We start from the raw sequence: 18,835 nt of genomic DNA on the forward strand, positions 1-18,835 counted from the left end.
ATCAATATTTTTATTTTTAAAAAAAAAAAAAAAAAAAAAAGGAAAATGTAATAAAAATAAAATGCAAAAATTGATTTAATTAAAGTTTCAAATAATTCAATAGTAGTTATACAGAGTCAAAAGAATAATGATTCTAATATTCCAATATATTAAAACTGACTATTACATTAATAATTACTAGAATTAAATTTACATAATCCATTCATGGAATGTGTTGGAACAAATACTTCTAGAACAAGTTTTAAGCTTAATTTATATATATATATATATATATAGAAATATAAATATGCGAGTGCACGTTTCTAGAACATTTGTAGTATATATTAAAATGTATATTTTGATTTGACAAAAAATATATAATGTATATAAAGTTTTCAGTCAAAAAAATGTGTGCATATAAAATTTATGAATATTTCAAAATTATATATTATACTACCTCAGTCTATATTTATTATCAATAGCTTCTCCTCGTCTTTTCATATAAATAAATAAATAGCTTCTCCTTCTCTGCATACAATTTTTTTTTATAGAAATTGTCTGTATACAATTGATGAAATAGAAAATAAAAAATAGCTTCACATTGTTAATATTGTCTAAAGAAACTTCACACAGTACATCTTTATTATTTAGTTTTAATATTAATTTTTACGTGGTTGATATATACCCTAAAACATTTTTAAAAATTGCAGTTTAACACTTTTGAAAAGTATGAAACATCTATTGTCAAAAATTTATAAAGCATTTTTTTAACATTTAGAAAGTGGCCTTTGAAGGATTGCATCTTCAAGAAGATGCAACTTCCTTCTAATAGCATGTTTGGTTAGCCATTCCAACATTTGGTTCTTCTCAAAGACAATAAGGAGATTTCTTGAAGGGCACTTTGATAATGGTAACAAAGCTTTCTCGGGCACAAGAAAAAGAAGAAAAAAAATTAAAAGGACATGCTACTACATTATATCAAAGTATTACTAAAAGAGTTTAATTTTCATCATGTGAGTATAAAATGTTATATTGACCACACATTATAATTTATCATCTGTGCAACTTTAATTTTATAATTGTGATATTTTACCGTATAAAAACTCTTTAGATCGATAATGTATATGTATTTATTTTGTATTATTCCTTTTGTTCCTAATTATAAGTTACTTAAGTAATTTCACATAAATTAAGAAATTTAATTAACAATTTGTATGAGAAATATAATTCGAGTTATTTTACAAATTATTCTTCATTAAAGGTGTGATAAACAAAAATTAATAGAATTAGAATAAGAGATAAAAATAAATAATAAATGGAACAGTAGAAAAAGAAAAAAAAAATAATGTTTCACTTATATTATAAATTATAATATGAGATAATATTTTTTTTAAAGTAACTTATAATTTGGGATTGAGGATGTAATATTTAATGAGAGTGATTGAGTAAAAGATTAAGGGTGAATCGATGTTTTATCTCTATAAAACATTACAGTTGAGATTAAATCAATTGAGTGAAGATTAGTTTAATAGTAAATTCAAATCACTGAAGTTTGTGAAGATACTGTGTAAAGTCATACGAATGTCAAATATCATAATTTTAGTTATTTATTATCACAAATGATATTCGTCACAAATTTAGTAATTAAACGGTCACTTGGAAGAAAAGTAATAATATTACATGATTTATGCATGTGAAAGGGTCATTTTTTTCATGGCGAGGAAATCACTTAGTTTCCCATGTTAAGACACGTTGGTGTGAGCGAGGGTATATGACTCATAGTGTGTTTGGAACCATCTTCTTCTGCATTGAAGTCATGTTTGCTATATATGTTCAAGGATGGTGGCCATAAGATTTTGAGGTTCTTGGGTGAATTAAGAATTTGGCACCCTTATAATAATTTGAATTTTTAAATAGGTAGAGTGTCATTGGTACATGCCTGAAATTCTTTCTTTCATTAAAGATGTAGCACCATTTTTTTAATATTTACAATATTATTATATAAATTAAGTTTGAGCTCCTTGAAAATAAAATTATAAGTATAGGTTGTCTACGTGTTCAAAGCCACCACTATAACTATAATTGTTTTATTTAATATAAAGATATTTAATTGTCACCATTGTTAACGTCTACATAGTTTAAATGATTTTTTCCATACGTAAAATATTATTTATATAATTTATAAATAAAAAATGTCGTTTATATAACTATTTTTTATTAATATATCTTTTAGCAAAGTAGTCACATAAATTGTTTTGAGTGGACAATTGGAACTTCAATTTTAATTCAACATTACAAAGGTATGTAATTATCAATTTATCACCAAAATAGAATATTTAGACCTCTTACAAACAAACAAAAATCTTAACATACATAAAGTCATTATCATATAATTAGAAGACCAATAAAACCAAACTATTCTCCACAATGTAGTTACCATTACGCTTTCCAATTTCAATTGGATAAGCAAATAGAATAAATTAAAACATAGAAAGAACACATATCCTTATTTTTTTTTCAATCCAATCCACTCAACAGCGAATATTAGACACCCAACACATTGAATAGTGAAAAATCAGCAAATGACCAACTCACATTCACACTATCTTAAGTTTTTTTCAAGGAACTAGTTTTTCCAACATTTGATGTAGTTTTAATCCTCTTCTTAGCTTCCCGAATAAAATCTGAAAAATGATCATTATGATTTTCCATCTTGTTATTAACCCCACTAAAAGAACTAGCATCATCATCTAGAACATGGTTATTGTTGTTCTGTCCCTTACCAACATTTGACACGGTTCTAATTCTATTACTTGTACGATGAATATATTCACTAAAAGCATCATTAATATCTAATGATTTCTTACCTTGTTTCTCCAAATTCACCAACCCAACCTTCAAAGGTTTTCCATTATAATTTTCACTTTCATTTATTTTCCCTATTTTTATATCTTGATACGGATAGTTGATTCCTTCAGGTTCAACCTTGGTTACCAATTTGCCTTTTATTTCCGAAATTCCAACATTTGGTGAAGCAACTTTTGAAGCATTGCTATGTACCATTGAATAATCAAACATGATGGGAATTGATCCTCCTCTATTTCCTCCTTCTATGTTAACAATTTTGATATGTTGAGGCTTAGCTTCTTGGTTGTATTGTTTCATGCGATAAATGTTTTTTAAAGTAAGATTGTTTGTAAGTGCATGACGGATTTTCTTGCATATTGACAAGTTTGAGGTTGTTGTGTTATTTTTTTCCATAGAAATTTGGATCAAAATCTATAACACAAAAGAGTACTAATTGGTTATTGGGTTGAGTCTGACTTGTAAGAGGTGCAAGAGGGTTGTGCCTTATATAGTGAAATTTATTTGAGTGTGAAAAAGACATGAATATGATTTAAAAAGGGGACAAAAATAAAAACATTGCTTTCAATTGTGGAAATAATTGAATTTGAAAGAAGCCATTCGGGTAAGATTCCAAACAGCGATTAACGATAGCTTATAAATTTTTTTTCCAAATTTTCTACGCGGGATGTGATGGCAGGGATCAATTCCATCTTGTCCCATACAACACTCGAAACTAACAAGTCACGTTATGAAAGATAGAAAATTAAACACTACTTCACTGTATGAAATCGTAGTTAATGAGTAATTTGGTTTTTAAAATTTAATTAACAAATTTCTAAAATTATCTTTGAGGTTATATTTTTTTATTATATAAATGTATTTATTTTAGTCAATTTAATATTTAATGTTGTATTTAAAAGATTAATGTGGTAAGAGATTTTTTATTTTAAAAATTATTGTGTGATTTAAGAGATTTAATTGAATTAATGTTACAAAGTTTGGTTATTTATTTAGAAGAAAAAAAAATTAAAAAACAGACAGGGTATTGGATTCAATAATGACTTTGTAGTATTGGAGAAATAAACAACACATTGCATGAATCACGTTTCCACCAAAAAAAAAAAAAAAGTTGCATGAATCACGTGTGTGTCTGTCTAATATTGGGCTCCTGTTATGAAACAAACTCAAATGTTTAAATTAAGGTCATAATATAATATTGATAGAATTATTTTAGCTCTGTGCGTAAAAACCTGCCCGAATCCTACTTTTTGTTTGTATAAGAAAAGGATGTGGAGAAAGCACCAAAAAGCGGGTTTTTTTTTATATAAATTAAATTTTGGTTAAAACTGGGGGTACTCTAGTCTGAAGGGAGAAATATTTTAGAGTTTGGTTGGAAGAGATATATAATATTTTAAAAAAATTTAAATTTTTTATTGTAAATTACTTTTAGATAATTTTTAAAATAAAGGGATTTTATGAGGTATTTTCTCAAAATTAAATTTAAAGAATTTTAAATATCACATAAAATTTAAGAATTTTAAATTTTCTCTTTTACTTTATAAAATATGAATAAGAAAATAGTCTCTCTAATATTATATAAATTTTTAATTTGATCTAATATGTTTCAAAATTTACATATTAGTTCTTAATTTTTTTTATGTAAATTGGTCCTTAAAAATTTACAATCTTATAGGTTTGTCCATAAAATTTGCAAAATAGACCCTCAACTTTTCTAAAATTTCAATTTTGACTCAAATTTAATTTTTATTTTTGCTCCAAATCTTTTGAAATTTATAAAAATAGTTCAATTTTGGAAGAACGATTATTTTATTAAAACAACAAAATTTTGAAACAAAAAGAAATTCAATTGAAATATTTAAGTTGTCTAAAATTTTAATTTTCTTAGAATTTTCAATTACATTCGAACACACTCTTAAGTTTATTAAAAATGGAATAGTGATCCTGGGATCTTGGATATAAACGAGAGATATTTTAGTGGGTAAATTAACGCCTCAAATGGCGAAAGAATTTTACAAATGGATTTACATTGTTTCTCTTCAATTACATTATTGCTGACTGAACTCGCAAATTACAAATTCAATGTCAATCTTTTTATCATTAGATCGAATTATTAGAGTTAAAAGACAAAAATATATATAATTTTATTGTGTTTTCATGCCTGTTTTATTATATCTAGTCTAGTTTTAAATTGGATCCATTTATACTTTATCAAATGAGAGATAGTTTTGGGGGTTTGGGAGTTGAAGTGACGAGGAAATTATGATTTTAACTCTCCCTCTAACAATTGTCTATTAAAACTTAAAAGAGTGCACAAATTGATTAGGATGAAGGGATGTTCCTAAAAAGATAATTAGTTCTTATACAACAACATCCCAAAAAGATAATTAGTTCTTATACAACAACAACATATTAACTATGATACGAAAAACAAGAGGTATATTAACTATGATACGAAAAACAAGAGGCCAATGCCTTATGATCGAGCTAATATCTGTTGTATTGAAATTAAAACCAATCAATTGAGATAATATCTGATCAAAAAAAGGAGCTTCACTTTTCTCATCGTTTATCATTATAAAGTTATCTTATATATTCTTTACCACATCAGAATCATGCATTATAGTTTACAACTTGGTAACACCTAATGCAAACATCAATATTTGATATACTATGACGATTTCTATAAAAATTTTAATTTTTATTTTTAGTTCCTATAATAAAATTTTTTGTAGACTAAACTTAAAATGTGATAATTTTGTAAAGATTAGAAACATATTTATCAATAACAAAAATCTACCATCATTTTGTTATATTATAAATAAAAAATTGGTCCCTCGCTAAATGAGGATTTTGTGCTATGATGCATAGTCCAATAGTGAGCACTAAAACTATACATCCCTACTTTTATTCTAAACACTCTAATTTATCTTATTTTTTAATGAAAATTGTATTTACTTCTCATAAGGTCTCTTTAAATGACACATACCCTCTCTAGTTTTTAAAATGCGCTTACATCCTCTATACTTATTAAAAAAATTATGCATATCATTTTTCCGTCACATTTATAGCTCCATATGTCATTTGTCAAAAAGATACTAAAATATACATTCATGTTGTGCTACTAAGAACATAATAATACCTTTCAAAATTATAAATAATAGATGTATAATCGTATATAAATTAAAATGAAAACTCTATTTGTATCATTCATTAAATGATATGAATAGATTAAATGTAGGAAAAAAATATTTGATACAATTTTTTCAATAAATTTAGGATAGGTGAATACTTTTTAAAAAATAGAGTAGATGCAAGTGCCATTTAAAGAGAATTTAGAGGAGGTCAATGCAATTTCCTCTATTTTTTTATTATTTTATAATTTTAACTTAATTTCATTTTTTTTTATAAAATTTAATTATTTTCAAATTTAAATTCAAGATAAATTTATATAATGACTAATTTGAAGTAAATAAATGTAAGTGTGTATGTATGAATCAATGTAAATATCGTATATAAATCAATATGAATCATTATTATGTTACACCCATAAAACCCAAATTAAATTATTCCCCTACAGTTTATATCATGCTTCAAATAAAAAAAGAATAAACAAACCATGCCCCAAATTAGGCCTTATTTTCATGCAACACTCTCAACAATGAAGATCAGAAACAGAACACATTCATAGTCAACACCAAACTTTGCTAACTCAAAAATTGTCACGGCTTCTTCGTGAAACTATTATTTCGGATACTTGATGTAGCTCTCATTTTTTTCTTCGTAATTTGAATAAAATCATCAAACTGGTCATTTTGGTAATTTTCCTTATAATAACTGTTGTTACCGTTACTAGCCTCATGATCCGGTGCAGCAGGTGCAGTGTTGTTACTCTGCTCCCTATCAATGTTGGACTTGGACATTGTAACGGTTCTGATTTTATACTTGGTACGTCGAATGAAATTGTTGAATGTTTCATCATTATCAAGTGGTGTCTCTACGTTGTATTTCCCCATATATTCATCATCTCTTAATATTGTAGTACCTTTGATTCTATGACCGTGTTCTCTTTGAAAACTCATAATGCTTTGTTTTGGAACATGTTGTGCAATTGAAGTAACCTTTGTTGGCTTGCCATGTACTTTTGAGTTTGATGAGTTTTTGTTACCCATGAATTTCAAATTGTTGGAGAGGTGGTGTTTGAGGCAGGGTATACTGGTTCACAATTAGGTTTAGTTAAGATAAGAAGATTATTGGGTGAAGTGCAATTTGAAAGAGGGGCTTAAGCTTGTTTTATAGTGTTTGTTTATAAGGGGTATAAATGTAAAAATGGAAAAATAATGAACGGCCAAAAAGTTTGTTCATTCAAAGTATTTTGAATTGTATATGAAGATACACCTTTAATATATAATTTTTAAAGCATTCTAAAATTCACATATATCACACAAAATTTAAATAGAATTCATATAATTTGATAAGACTATATAATTTAAACTGATAAAATAATGTATTAGAGAATATATTGCTAACATTCTTCTTACCGTTAAAAATTAAAAAATTAAGATTCATTTTAAGATAATTATTTCAAAATTAACTATTTAACAATATATATATATAACTAGCTTAAGAATATGATGGGTTTGTGATTTGATGTGGAGGTGTTGTAGGCAAATTTGGCGGCTTAATAATAAGGAAAAAGCATTCATTAGATGTAGGTTTTTCAAAGGAACAGGTAGACGGTATCGGATTCCAAAAAGACTAATAGTACTACATACTTCATTCATTTACAACTTGCAATTTGCAATGATACTAGTTTCCCATCTAGGAACTAAGAAATTAACATGCATTGTGAATTTGTTTTTATTTTTGTACATGGTGATATTGTTATTTAATGTCTTTCAGGTGGGATACAACTCACGCCTTTGTAAATGGCTAAATGCAGCTAGAATGTAAGTGGGTGGGACGCACCATACCAAGAAACAAAAAGTATCCATTCTGCACCACTTTGCTATAATTTTATTTTATTTTTGCTCCTAGATTGTTGTTCTTGAATGCTCAATAACATAATCCAAATTCCTATTTGTTATTTCTGGCCTTGAGGAATAATTTTTTGGAATAATTTAAATTGAAATACTTTTTATTAATTTTATTTATCTATCTATTAGTCGAACTCCTAATTATCTTATATATGTTTTTTTGAGAATCAGAGAGTTAAGATAATAAACTTAAAAAAGAAAATTATAGATAAAAAGTTGAGTTGAATTGAATCTTATGATGAGTTTGATTTGGAAGAAAAATTGTAACGATATAAATAAATAATATAATATAAAAAGAAAAAAATGGATGAAAAATATAATAAATTTTATATATTAATTGGTAAAGGAGACAAAGACGAGAAAGAGAAAATTTTGATGCTTATAAAAGTATGATAACGCTCTTAAATTAAATCAAATTTAATTTATTTATTTAAATTAAGTTAACTAATTAATTAAATTACTTATTTTAATTTCATTTGTTTTAAAATTTGTTATCACGATAATAGTTAATCAATATATTATGAAACATTACGAAGAAGACTATATATGTATAAAAAATGTAATATTATAATAGAAAAATAAATTCAATAAACATTTGAATGCCAATAAACCTCTATTGCTTCTCGAAGGGTTATGAGTTATGACTTACTATTACTATTAGTCTATTACCATGTCCTACACTTCCAAGTAATTATCACAAGGGTATTAGTGGAATAAAGAATATACAAAGCTACACTCTTCTCTCTTTTTTCGCTGTTTTGAGTGGACTACAAAAATTGTGGGATCCACTTTTTTTCTCTTTCTTGGATTCTTTCTTCGGTAAATCAAGAAGTACTCAACTTCTCTTCCTCTCTATCTCTCTCTTCTATATTTCTCTTCAATCAATCATAGTGTTAAAGACTCAACAGGTTCAAAGAAAATCTCAAAAGTAAAATAGAGTTTACAAAAATACTTAAATGATTATTTGTTGGTGAAATCTTTACATTGACAGGGACATTCAGACCGTAACATTACAAAACATAAGTTAAATTCTTATCGATTAAATCAATTTTTTTTATTAATTTGTGAAATAAAATTATGCAAATATGTCTCAAGTTCTTCTCCTAATTTCTATACAATCTATGATCTAAAATGAATAATATTATAATTATAGATATTTTGTTTCCTCATATCAATTTAGCATTACTAAATGAATTATATATAGAGTTACAGGCAATTTGTTTCCTGGCATTAATATAGCATTTTTTTTCTTTTGCAAAAGAAAATAATATGCATTCATTCAAATTAGTAGAATATCATATACAAATTCAACATTGCTAAAAATAAAAAAAGATAAATTTGAGAATATTTTCACAACATTCAAATTAATAGCATAAAACAACATCATATCAACAAATAATATCAAAAAATTAAAGTGACAAAAATATTAATGTCTTGATATGTTCAATGTTGACGACTTAGTCATAGGATGAATTTATAATTGATCGAAATTGATATGTTAATATATATTAAACGAACACCATAACAAAACGAGAAGTCAAACAAACAACGCCAATTTGAGACAACACAGTCACGAAGACAAAAAAAATATACTCAATAATCTAAAGTCACCTATTTCTGAAGAATGGAAAAGAAGAAAAAAATTAAAAAATAAGGTGAAGTTTGTCTTTCTAAAAAAATTAGAGTTGGCCTTAGCATTACTCAAAGAATTTGGAGAATGAATACCCTTTTTTTAAGGAAAATCTTAAAGAAATTTGAATGTTATGCAGTAAATATGTGATATAGATTAAAATAATCTTAAATCAATGATAAAGATTATTTAGGCATAATTTGGTTGGTGAAGATTAAAATCATCTTTGAAAAAAAACTTTAAGATTAAATATTGAGAAATAAAAAATATTAGTCGACCTAAAAATTTATGATATTCTCAGTATAGTTTTTGATGAAAACTATCTAAAGATTATCTAGAAATATCAATTTTTTTAAACTACTATATGTTTCTTGTCAACAAAAAAGGAATGCTTGTGCATTTGTAATTCTTAGTGTAGTTAAGCTTAAATAAATACTTTAAGAGTATCTTAAACCATGCATGAATCAAGAGAGAAGAGTTGCCTAACACATAAAAAGAACGCTTTAAAATTAAACACCAAATTAAGAATAAACATATTGCTTTATAAAAATAAAAAGAATAAACATGTTTAATGGAAACAAATCCGTTAAGAGTTACTATGTGTAACAAGTTTATTTAATCATATTTTTTTGGCCCACCATTAATTTATATTTAGATTAGTTGATTTTAAGCTATTTTTCAAATCAATACATATATGATAAGAACTTTAAAGTGCACTCACTTCAGAATTTAAAATGAGCCCCACATGTCGTCTCATTTAAGAACCCTTCTTACGCCATTGCAGCCAACTCAGCCTCCTCCAACCATGAAATGTATAAGAACATGTTTTTAATGTTAAGAATCTGGCTAAAACTCACATTTGAGATCCTCCAATAATAACTTTCAACATTTTTTTATATAAAAAAAAAAAATAATAATAATAATAATAATATTTTTTTCATGTAAAATAATTAAAACACCCATAGGTCTTTCCCAAAAAAATTTAAAACAACCGTAGGTTAAATAATACTCAAAAGCAAGGGTTAGAAATAAGGATTCTCATCTAACATATCTATGATTCTTGTTCTACTATTATTAGAATGACCCAAAGACATATTAAAAGAAGAGAATCACAACTTGTTGTGTCTCTTCAAAAGAAAGTGAAAGAAATAAGAAGGACAAGTCATTCCATAGAATCCAAGAAATTTAACCAAGTAATTCCAATGATTATGATCATAATATTTCAATTTGAAATTTTCTTACTTGTGTTCTCACGCCAAAAGGTTCCCTACCCTTTCTGACCACACAGGAGTACACTCTTCCGGTGTGGATCATTGTTTATTAACATGTTTTAGAAAGAAAAAAAATACACTTATTCCAATATGTACATGTTGGGAAAAATAGCATAAGTTAAAAAAATTAAGACACAATCACAACACAAGAATATAACATGGAAACTCCAAAACCGGAGAAAAAACCACTGCCGCTGCCTAAACCGGCAACCAGAGAATTAATACTATGTGAAAATTGTTACAACACATATACCTCTCTCACTCACACCCCAGTACAACCACACTCATTGTTACAACACATAGACTTCTCTCACTCACACCCCAGACACCTCAGTACAACCACACTCTTACAAAGCAAATATATAAACTAAGTCAGATACAAGCTTAAAGTGCTATTGCTAACTGGTGCATTTGAAAATAAATGACCAAAACCCAATATATAGTCTTGGCCTTCTCCTTATTCTCTCACACTAAAGGATGTGGGACTTGCAATCAACCCCAACAGTACAAAGTTTTTTTAAGTCAAGTTCAAAATAGTAGATTTCGAGATTGCCACTTTGGCTTTTAATTTATGCTATTTTCCTTCCTATCTCAAATATAATAAAAATAATTAGTTTTATAATTATTAAAAAAATAGTTAAAATTTTCTTGATTTCGTAAAAAAATGTGTATTTTCAAAAGTGTCATTCATTACAATTTATTTCATTAGAAATAAAAAGTCATTAAAAAAATAAAATTCATATTACTTAAAAGTTATTTAATTAGAATATACATCATTTAGTTATGTTTGAGACAAAACAATATTTTCTTTTTCATTCTATTGGAGACCGAGGAAGTAATTGCATTGCAGGGGTGGCAAAGGAGTTGCATACAAGTCACGATACCATAGATGCTGCTACTAGAAGAATAAATTTAAAATAAGATATGAAGAATCCTCATAAATAATATCTTATTATATACATTCATGCATTTCAAACGTCTTTTAACCCACTAAATATATATTCATGCATGCAATTCACATGACTATGCTATGCAATATTAGATATTACATTCTTCAATTTGAATCTTATTATACAATCCTAGTAAGCCAACAAATGTGAAATTCTCACTAAACTTCTTTTAACCTATTAAATATATACTATTGTGTGCAACTCACGTGACTATGCAATATTGGATATTACATTCTTGCACCTTGAATTCTATTATATAATCCTATTAAGTCAACAAATGTTAAATTTTTGGCAAACTTCTTTTAACTAACTGAATATACATGTGTGTAACTCACGTGACTATACAGTATTGGATACTACAATATGCAGTTCGAATATAGTGAGAAAATGAATGACCTCCATATTAAATACTCATAGACTATCATTATAAGCCTCACTACATTGGTCATCACAATGCTATTTAATTATCACTACAACAAATTACTCATTCCACTTAAAACCATGCGAACTCCACCCCAAAAGTTATGATGTTTTTCCTCTACCAATTGCATGTATCTAAAATGTACACTAAGAAGCCAATGTAATTTAAAGTCAATTAGGATGTTGATACTAAGTTGCTAATTCTCAATAATCAACCTTAAGTCTAACTTGGGAAAGTCAACTCCTCCAAGTTATGTTGAATGGTTTGCACATGATGAAAAAATCTAACTCAATACATATAATTAGCCCTCCGATCACATGTCTTTGAAATTATTAATGTTGTTTTTACATTATTTGAATTTAATATTGTAAATAGTTAAATGAATATTTTGATAAGTATTTATTAACGTTGTTAGTTCACAATATGTAAATTATTTTCGAGACAATATTATCAAAGAAAACAACTTATTAAAAAAATTGTCAAAGAAAATATGTAAATTTGATTGATAAACTTAAAGAACATGTCATCATTTTTGTTTCCACGTGCAACCATTTAATTTAATTCTTATTAATGTCAATTGATATAAATATTTCATTTACCAATGAAATAGGGGAATAATACCAATCACTACACAATCCTATGATGTACTTAAACCATGATGTATACATCATTCATTATGATATAGTCAAGAACCTTGATATGTATAAATTAACTCCCTCATGCCAATGCATGGATGCATGTGAAGATCATAGGATGCAACTCAATGCACAGTTAGTTCCCGTGGATCATATGTCCTTTGATTTTAATCATAATTTTTATTTGTACTTTTTTGTTATTCACATGTGCATCGCAAAAGTATATGTCTAATTATTCATAGTTGGATTTCACATTATATGGTCTAGTTTTCCCAATCTAACCTAAATAAGATTGATAAATTCTTATCCAACCTCCATTTTTATGCTTTTTGGTAATTCAAAATACTATCAAATTTTAACTTTTGATAGTATATTTGAGACAATAAAGTAAAAATCAAAGACAAATCAGCATTCTTCAATCAAATTTAATTGAAAGATACTCCTTTAAAGGTCGAAATTAAATTAAAAATATGAATATTTTTAATAAAATTGATCTTTTATTATAAAAAAAAAAATATTATACATAAAACTTTTCACTACTCACAAAACCTCCTTAAAATAACAAAATTTTTAAGATACTGCAAATTGTTAAAGTACCTTCAAATATTATGTATAATATTTGAATGTACCAAAAAAATTGGGGTTAATGATTTTTAAAATTGTGATTAGTTATAACTAATGAATGATGAATAAGTTGTGATATTTTAATTTTTTGGGTTTTAATTCTCTAATTTTCATAGGAGTTGAACCCTAATAATTTAGAGTTGGTGGGAGGTAAGTAAAGCCTTAACAAAAATTGTTTTAGTTATGATTGAAACTCGGTTTCTCTCGAATGATTTGTTATTAACTAAAACTCATTAACCACTTGAGTTTAATTATTTAGTTAATTATGATATTTTATTATATTATTGGGCTATCAATTGAAAGTAATTTACCATATATTTAAATTGCGTTAGAAGCAACACAAAAAAATTGTTTTGACTCATTCAAATTATTTTTCACAATTTGGTTTTCTCATCTTAATTTTTCTATTTTAGATAATTTTTTTTTTCAAAATGAGATTTTCTAAGGAATTTTGTTTTTTAAAGTGAACAACTAACTTTAGTTAATAAAATAACTAATATCAATGATTGATTCCCTCACTTCATTAATGTTTCAATTCAGATGAATCAAATCCAAAAATTAAATATTTCAAAATCAAATTTGTTGAATGTGCTAAAAAATATACTACTATGGTGATTAATTTGAAAAAAAGGATAATGATTTTTTTATAATAAAAATAGAATTTTACAAAAAATAGTTCAAAAAAAATTATACATTTTCCCTTTTAAAACAATAATAATAAATGAAAATAGTGATTAACTCTGTATTTGTTTGGGTTCAAAATGGATGGTATCTGTGTTTCCACATCCGAGATAAAATGAGGGTTGCGAAACAATTGGGCCTTGCAAATATTACGGGTCGATGTTGGGGCCCATTCTAAAACCCTGCACATTCGTCCAATCACTCTCTTCCTCATTTCTCATTTCTCATTTCTTGCTTTACACTAAAACCCTCGCCTCTACTCAGCTTCAGCAACTTCAACCTTCTTCTTTGTTTTTTCTAGGTCGTTTCTTCAATGGCTACTACTCTTGCTCTCAGAAATTCTTCTTCTTCTTTCAAACGTCTTTCTCCTTTTCTCTTCTCTTCTCAATTCCACTCTCGTTCCTCTCTCATCAATGACAACACTCTTACTACTTCCTCTCCTCCTTCTCCTTCTTCCAATCCCTGGTGGAGATCCATGGCTACTTTCACCAGAACGTAACTCTCTCTCTCACTCTTCAATTTTTCATTATCACTATACTATCTATTTATTCTATTATTCTTATTCTTATTATTATTATGCTTGCAGAAAACCTCACGTTAACGTTGGAACTATTGGACACGTAGATCACGGGAAAACAACACTCACTGCTGCAATCACCAGAGTAACTATATGATTATTCTTTTTTCATTTCATTTTATTTTATATTTTCAATTTTGATGTGAAATGAGGCTGTGGTTTGAAATCAATTAGGTTTTAGATGTAATTATGTTTTTGAATTGCAGGTGCTTGCTGATGAAGGGAAAGCTAAAGCTGTTGCTTTTGATGAAATCGATAAGGCTCCTGAAGAGAAGAAAAGAGGGATTACAATTGCTACGGTTTGTACTTGTTTTATTGTTTACTTGTTCAGTGCAATTGATTTATTATTGTTTTTTTTTTGCTTTGTGAATCGATTGAACTGTAAATGTAATTGATTCTTGATGTATTGATTTTCAGGCTCATGTTGAGTACGAGACTGCTAAACGACATTATGCACATGTAGATTGTCCAGGACATGCAGATTATGTTAAAGTAAGATTTAAATTTGGTATAAAATATCTCCAAGAATTATATTATTTAGGATTTCATTTAATTTATATGCACTGACTTTATAGACATGTTTTACACTTCGTTGTCACATTGGAAATAGGCTTTCAGAATTGATGTTATGATGTTTTAAGACAGTGAAATATGATTGGACATCTTGTTTTATATCAAGGTGGCTAAGTTTTTAAGAAACAGTTGATTTTTTTTACCTAGAACTAGAATTGTTGATATGTAAGATGGTAGAATGAGATTAAGTAATTTTAAGTTTTAGCAGATGATTCTCATTATTGTCAAATTGGGTGCTTGTGTAGCTTTGTCCACTATTGAATATGCAAAGGAGAATTCAGATTAGTATCTATTTCTAATTCTAACAAAAATATTGAAGGGGAAAAATAGAAAGATCACTCCAAAACTTGTCATGGTTTTGCTGTGTGTCTCAGATAACTGCTATATCTTACATCATTAGCAAGTAGCAACTTTAGGCATGCCTTAATGTCCGATAAGGTGTTTCTCTAATAGTTTATTTAAGGTATATCATTACAATTCTTATTCATCAATGAGCCATTACACTATTGCATGAGGTATGCTTCTGCAATTTTGTGGTTGTGTAGATGCACATATTTAATAATTATGTTTTTTGTTGCAGAATATGATTACTGGAGCTGCCCAAATGGATGGCGGTATCCTTGTTGTATCCGCACCTGATGGACCAATGCCTCAAACCAAGGAACACATTCTTCTAGCTCGCCAGGTAGGTAGTCTATTAAAGTGGTTTGTTAACAATCGAAGCAAATTTTTAGTTCTGCAGTTACTTCCTTGCTTCTACATCAACACATATGTTATCTTTACATGAATTGTGCAGGTTGGTGTGCCATCTCTTGTGTGCTTTTTAAATAAAGTTGATGCCGTCGATGATCCAGAGTTGTTAGAGCTTGTAGAAATGGAGCTCCGCGGTAGGTGTTTCTTGAAGACTTCATCTTCCCTCCCTTTGTCCTATTCATCATAAGAATACACCTGCCTAACTTTCTGAAGTCCTCCTCATGTTTGTTAAAATTTGAACTGGATTTATGTTAATTATGTATCTGGCAGAGCTTCTGAGCTTCTACAAGTTCCCTGGGGATGAAATCCCAATCATTAGAGGTTCTGCATTGTCTGCTCTACAAGGTACAAATGAAGAGATTGGAAGAAAGGCCATTCTAAAATTAATGGATGCAGTTGATGAATACATTCCCGACCCTGTTCGCCAGCTTGACAAGCCTTTCTTGATGCCCATTGAAGATGTATTCTCAATTCAGGTAAAAGGGCGTGCAGTTGTGCATTCTTTTCTATTATCTTACTTTTTTTTTTAAGAATGCCAACTTATTGAAATAAAGATGAGCTAGGTTATTACAATCTTACAATATTTGTTAGTCTTGAGGTATTTTTAATCATTCACTATTAAGCCTTGCTGTTAACATTGACACAACAGTGTAACATCTATCGAATTTCAGTTGCATATGATACTTCAAACATATTGTTGTCTCAATTTTTTGTTCTATTTTTTAAGAAAGCGATAGAATATCAAAGTATCACAAGCTGCATTAGTTTATCTTGTATGTTTCAAAGCAAGATCATAATTAAAAGCAATAACCAGAACGCCGCGTCTGATGCTATGTATTTTAATTTGTGCTGTAGGGACGAGGAACAGTTGCTACTGGCCGTGTTGAACAAGGAATTATCAAAGTTGGTGACGAAGTTGAGGTTTTGGGGCTGATGCAGGTATGTTGATTGAGTCATTTCCTAGATTTACGGATGCCCTCAAATTCTCATTTATTGATTGCTGATTCTTTTTTGCTTCTATATTTTATTTACTATTGGTGGTGATTAGTATTTTGTTCTTAGATGGACATTGGTCAATTTTTATTTATCTGAGTTTTAATAAATTCCTTGCATTGTAATGGTGGTTCCTAAAACTAAGCTTTCCCTGGTAGGGTGGTCCTCTGAAAACAACAGTAACTGGAGTTGAGATGTTCAAGAAGATTCTGGATCAAGGACAAGTAAGTTACTGTTATCTTCATCTTAAGGGCTATTTTTATAGCATATATTAAACTAATATGAATTTTTACATTTCTTAGGCTGGTGATAATGTTGGTCTTCTTCTCCGTGGTCTTAAACGTGAAGACATTCAACGTGGTCAGGTTAGAACCAATGAATAAGCTTTTCCTCTTTGCCTCTTTGTTAGACACTGTCACAAGATTCTAGAGAACTGTATATTAATATGTACTTGTTTCAGTAAATAGTTGTAGAGTTTTCAATTTAAAATGAGAGTCAAGAAATCACTTTACTAACTTTGCTTTGTTTTGAAAAGGTCATTGCTAAGCCTGGTTCTGTAAAAACATCAAAGAAATTTGAGGCAGAGATATATGTACTCACAAAGGATGAGGGTGGGCGACACACTGCTTTCTTCTCTAACTATAGACCTCAGTTTTACTTGAGGACTGCTGATATCACTGGAAAAGTAGAGTTACCAGAAAATGTTAAAATGGTTATGCCTGGAGACAATGTTACTGCCGTGTTTGAATTGATTTTACCAGTTCCACTTGAAGCAGGTCAGGATATATAATTTAACAAGGATGCCATTTTTTTTTTGTACATACTAAAAGGTGTAGAAGGATTACGTTTCTGCATGTTACTCAATCTCCTCACATTTTTAGATATGCTGCAATGTTATTATGCATTTTATGCTAGAGTATGGAAAGTTTACTGCTTGCTGTTTGATTTTACAGGGCAAAGATTTGCCTTGAGAGAGGGTGGCAGAACAGTTGGTGCAGGTGTGGTGTCAAAAGTGCTGAGCTGATAAGCACACATGATTCAAATCTTTAGTTTGACACATTTGCAAAAGGGGTGGAAATCTTTGGGACCCTGCCTTTTCTAATGAAAATACAAACCCTGTGATAATTAATATTCAGCGGTGGTTGGATGAACGGAGTATACTTTAGAGAAGCTCATCTTCATGGTTCATTTTTGTAGTTCATAAATTGTCAACATGCATTTGATCGCTTGACACTGCCTGCTTTAAGAAAATAACCTGTGAATCGTCTCTTCATACATTAACAGACTGAGTCATAGATGTTGGGTTTTGCAAATCTTTATATTTGTTAAAATTTAAACATTATTTTGTTTTAAGCTTTATTAAATTCTACATCTATTGGTTTCAGAATTCAGATACCCAATAGATTGAAACATGATTGTCAGTTGTGGTTATGATATCTTGTGTCTGATATAGTTACTGATGTACAGGATTTGGGGAATTACCGCATTGCTCTTTATTATGAAAATTATCTAAAATGTAAGACTGAACTCTAGCATGTCCGTATATCTGCCATCTATACTATATTAACCCTCCATTTGGATCGGTTAAATGAGTTGATTGAATGTACGGGGGTTGCTGGGGTATCAGTTGGTTAAAGTTAAAATTGAGTAACAATTGAGAACCATCACTAGCCTATGAAAATTACATTGTACGTGATAAATTATTAAATCTGAAATCAGTTTATTTAAAATAGAGTGATTGATTTAAATGTCTACTTTCTAATCAATGCTCAATTTGCTTAATAGATTTGTAAGATACAGTACATTCATGTGCGACTGTGCATAAAGATCATGACATTTTAGATAAT

The 18,835-nt window shown here is 28.3% G+C and overlaps 1 protein-coding gene across 1 annotated transcript; it reads left to right on the forward strand.

Annotated features, from left to right (window-relative positions):
* Positions 1–14,298: 14,298 nt before the first annotated feature.
* On the forward strand, positions 14,299–18,422 carry LOC101496075 (elongation factor Tu, mitochondrial). The gene is made up of 12 exons (XM_004493582.4): positions 14,299–14,587; positions 14,679–14,754; positions 14,876–14,968; positions 15,087–15,161; positions 15,823–15,927; positions 16,039–16,129; positions 16,266–16,471; positions 16,851–16,934; positions 17,147–17,212; positions 17,291–17,353; positions 17,524–17,764; positions 17,942–18,422. The coding sequence occupies exons 1-12, from the start codon at positions 14,406–14,408 to the stop codon at positions 18,010–18,012; spliced, it is 1,353 nt and encodes a 450-aa protein (XP_004493639.2). The 5' UTR covers positions 14,299–14,405; the 3' UTR covers positions 18,013–18,422.
* The last annotated feature ends 413 nt before the right edge of the window (positions 18,423–18,835 follow it).

This window comes from Cicer arietinum, chromosome 3 (genome assembly GCF_000331145.2).
Source record: "Cicer arietinum cultivar CDC Frontier isolate Library 1 chromosome 3, Cicar.CDCFrontier_v2.0, whole genome shotgun sequence".
Lineage (NCBI taxonomy): Eukaryota > Viridiplantae > Streptophyta > Magnoliopsida > Fabales > Fabaceae > Cicer > Cicer arietinum.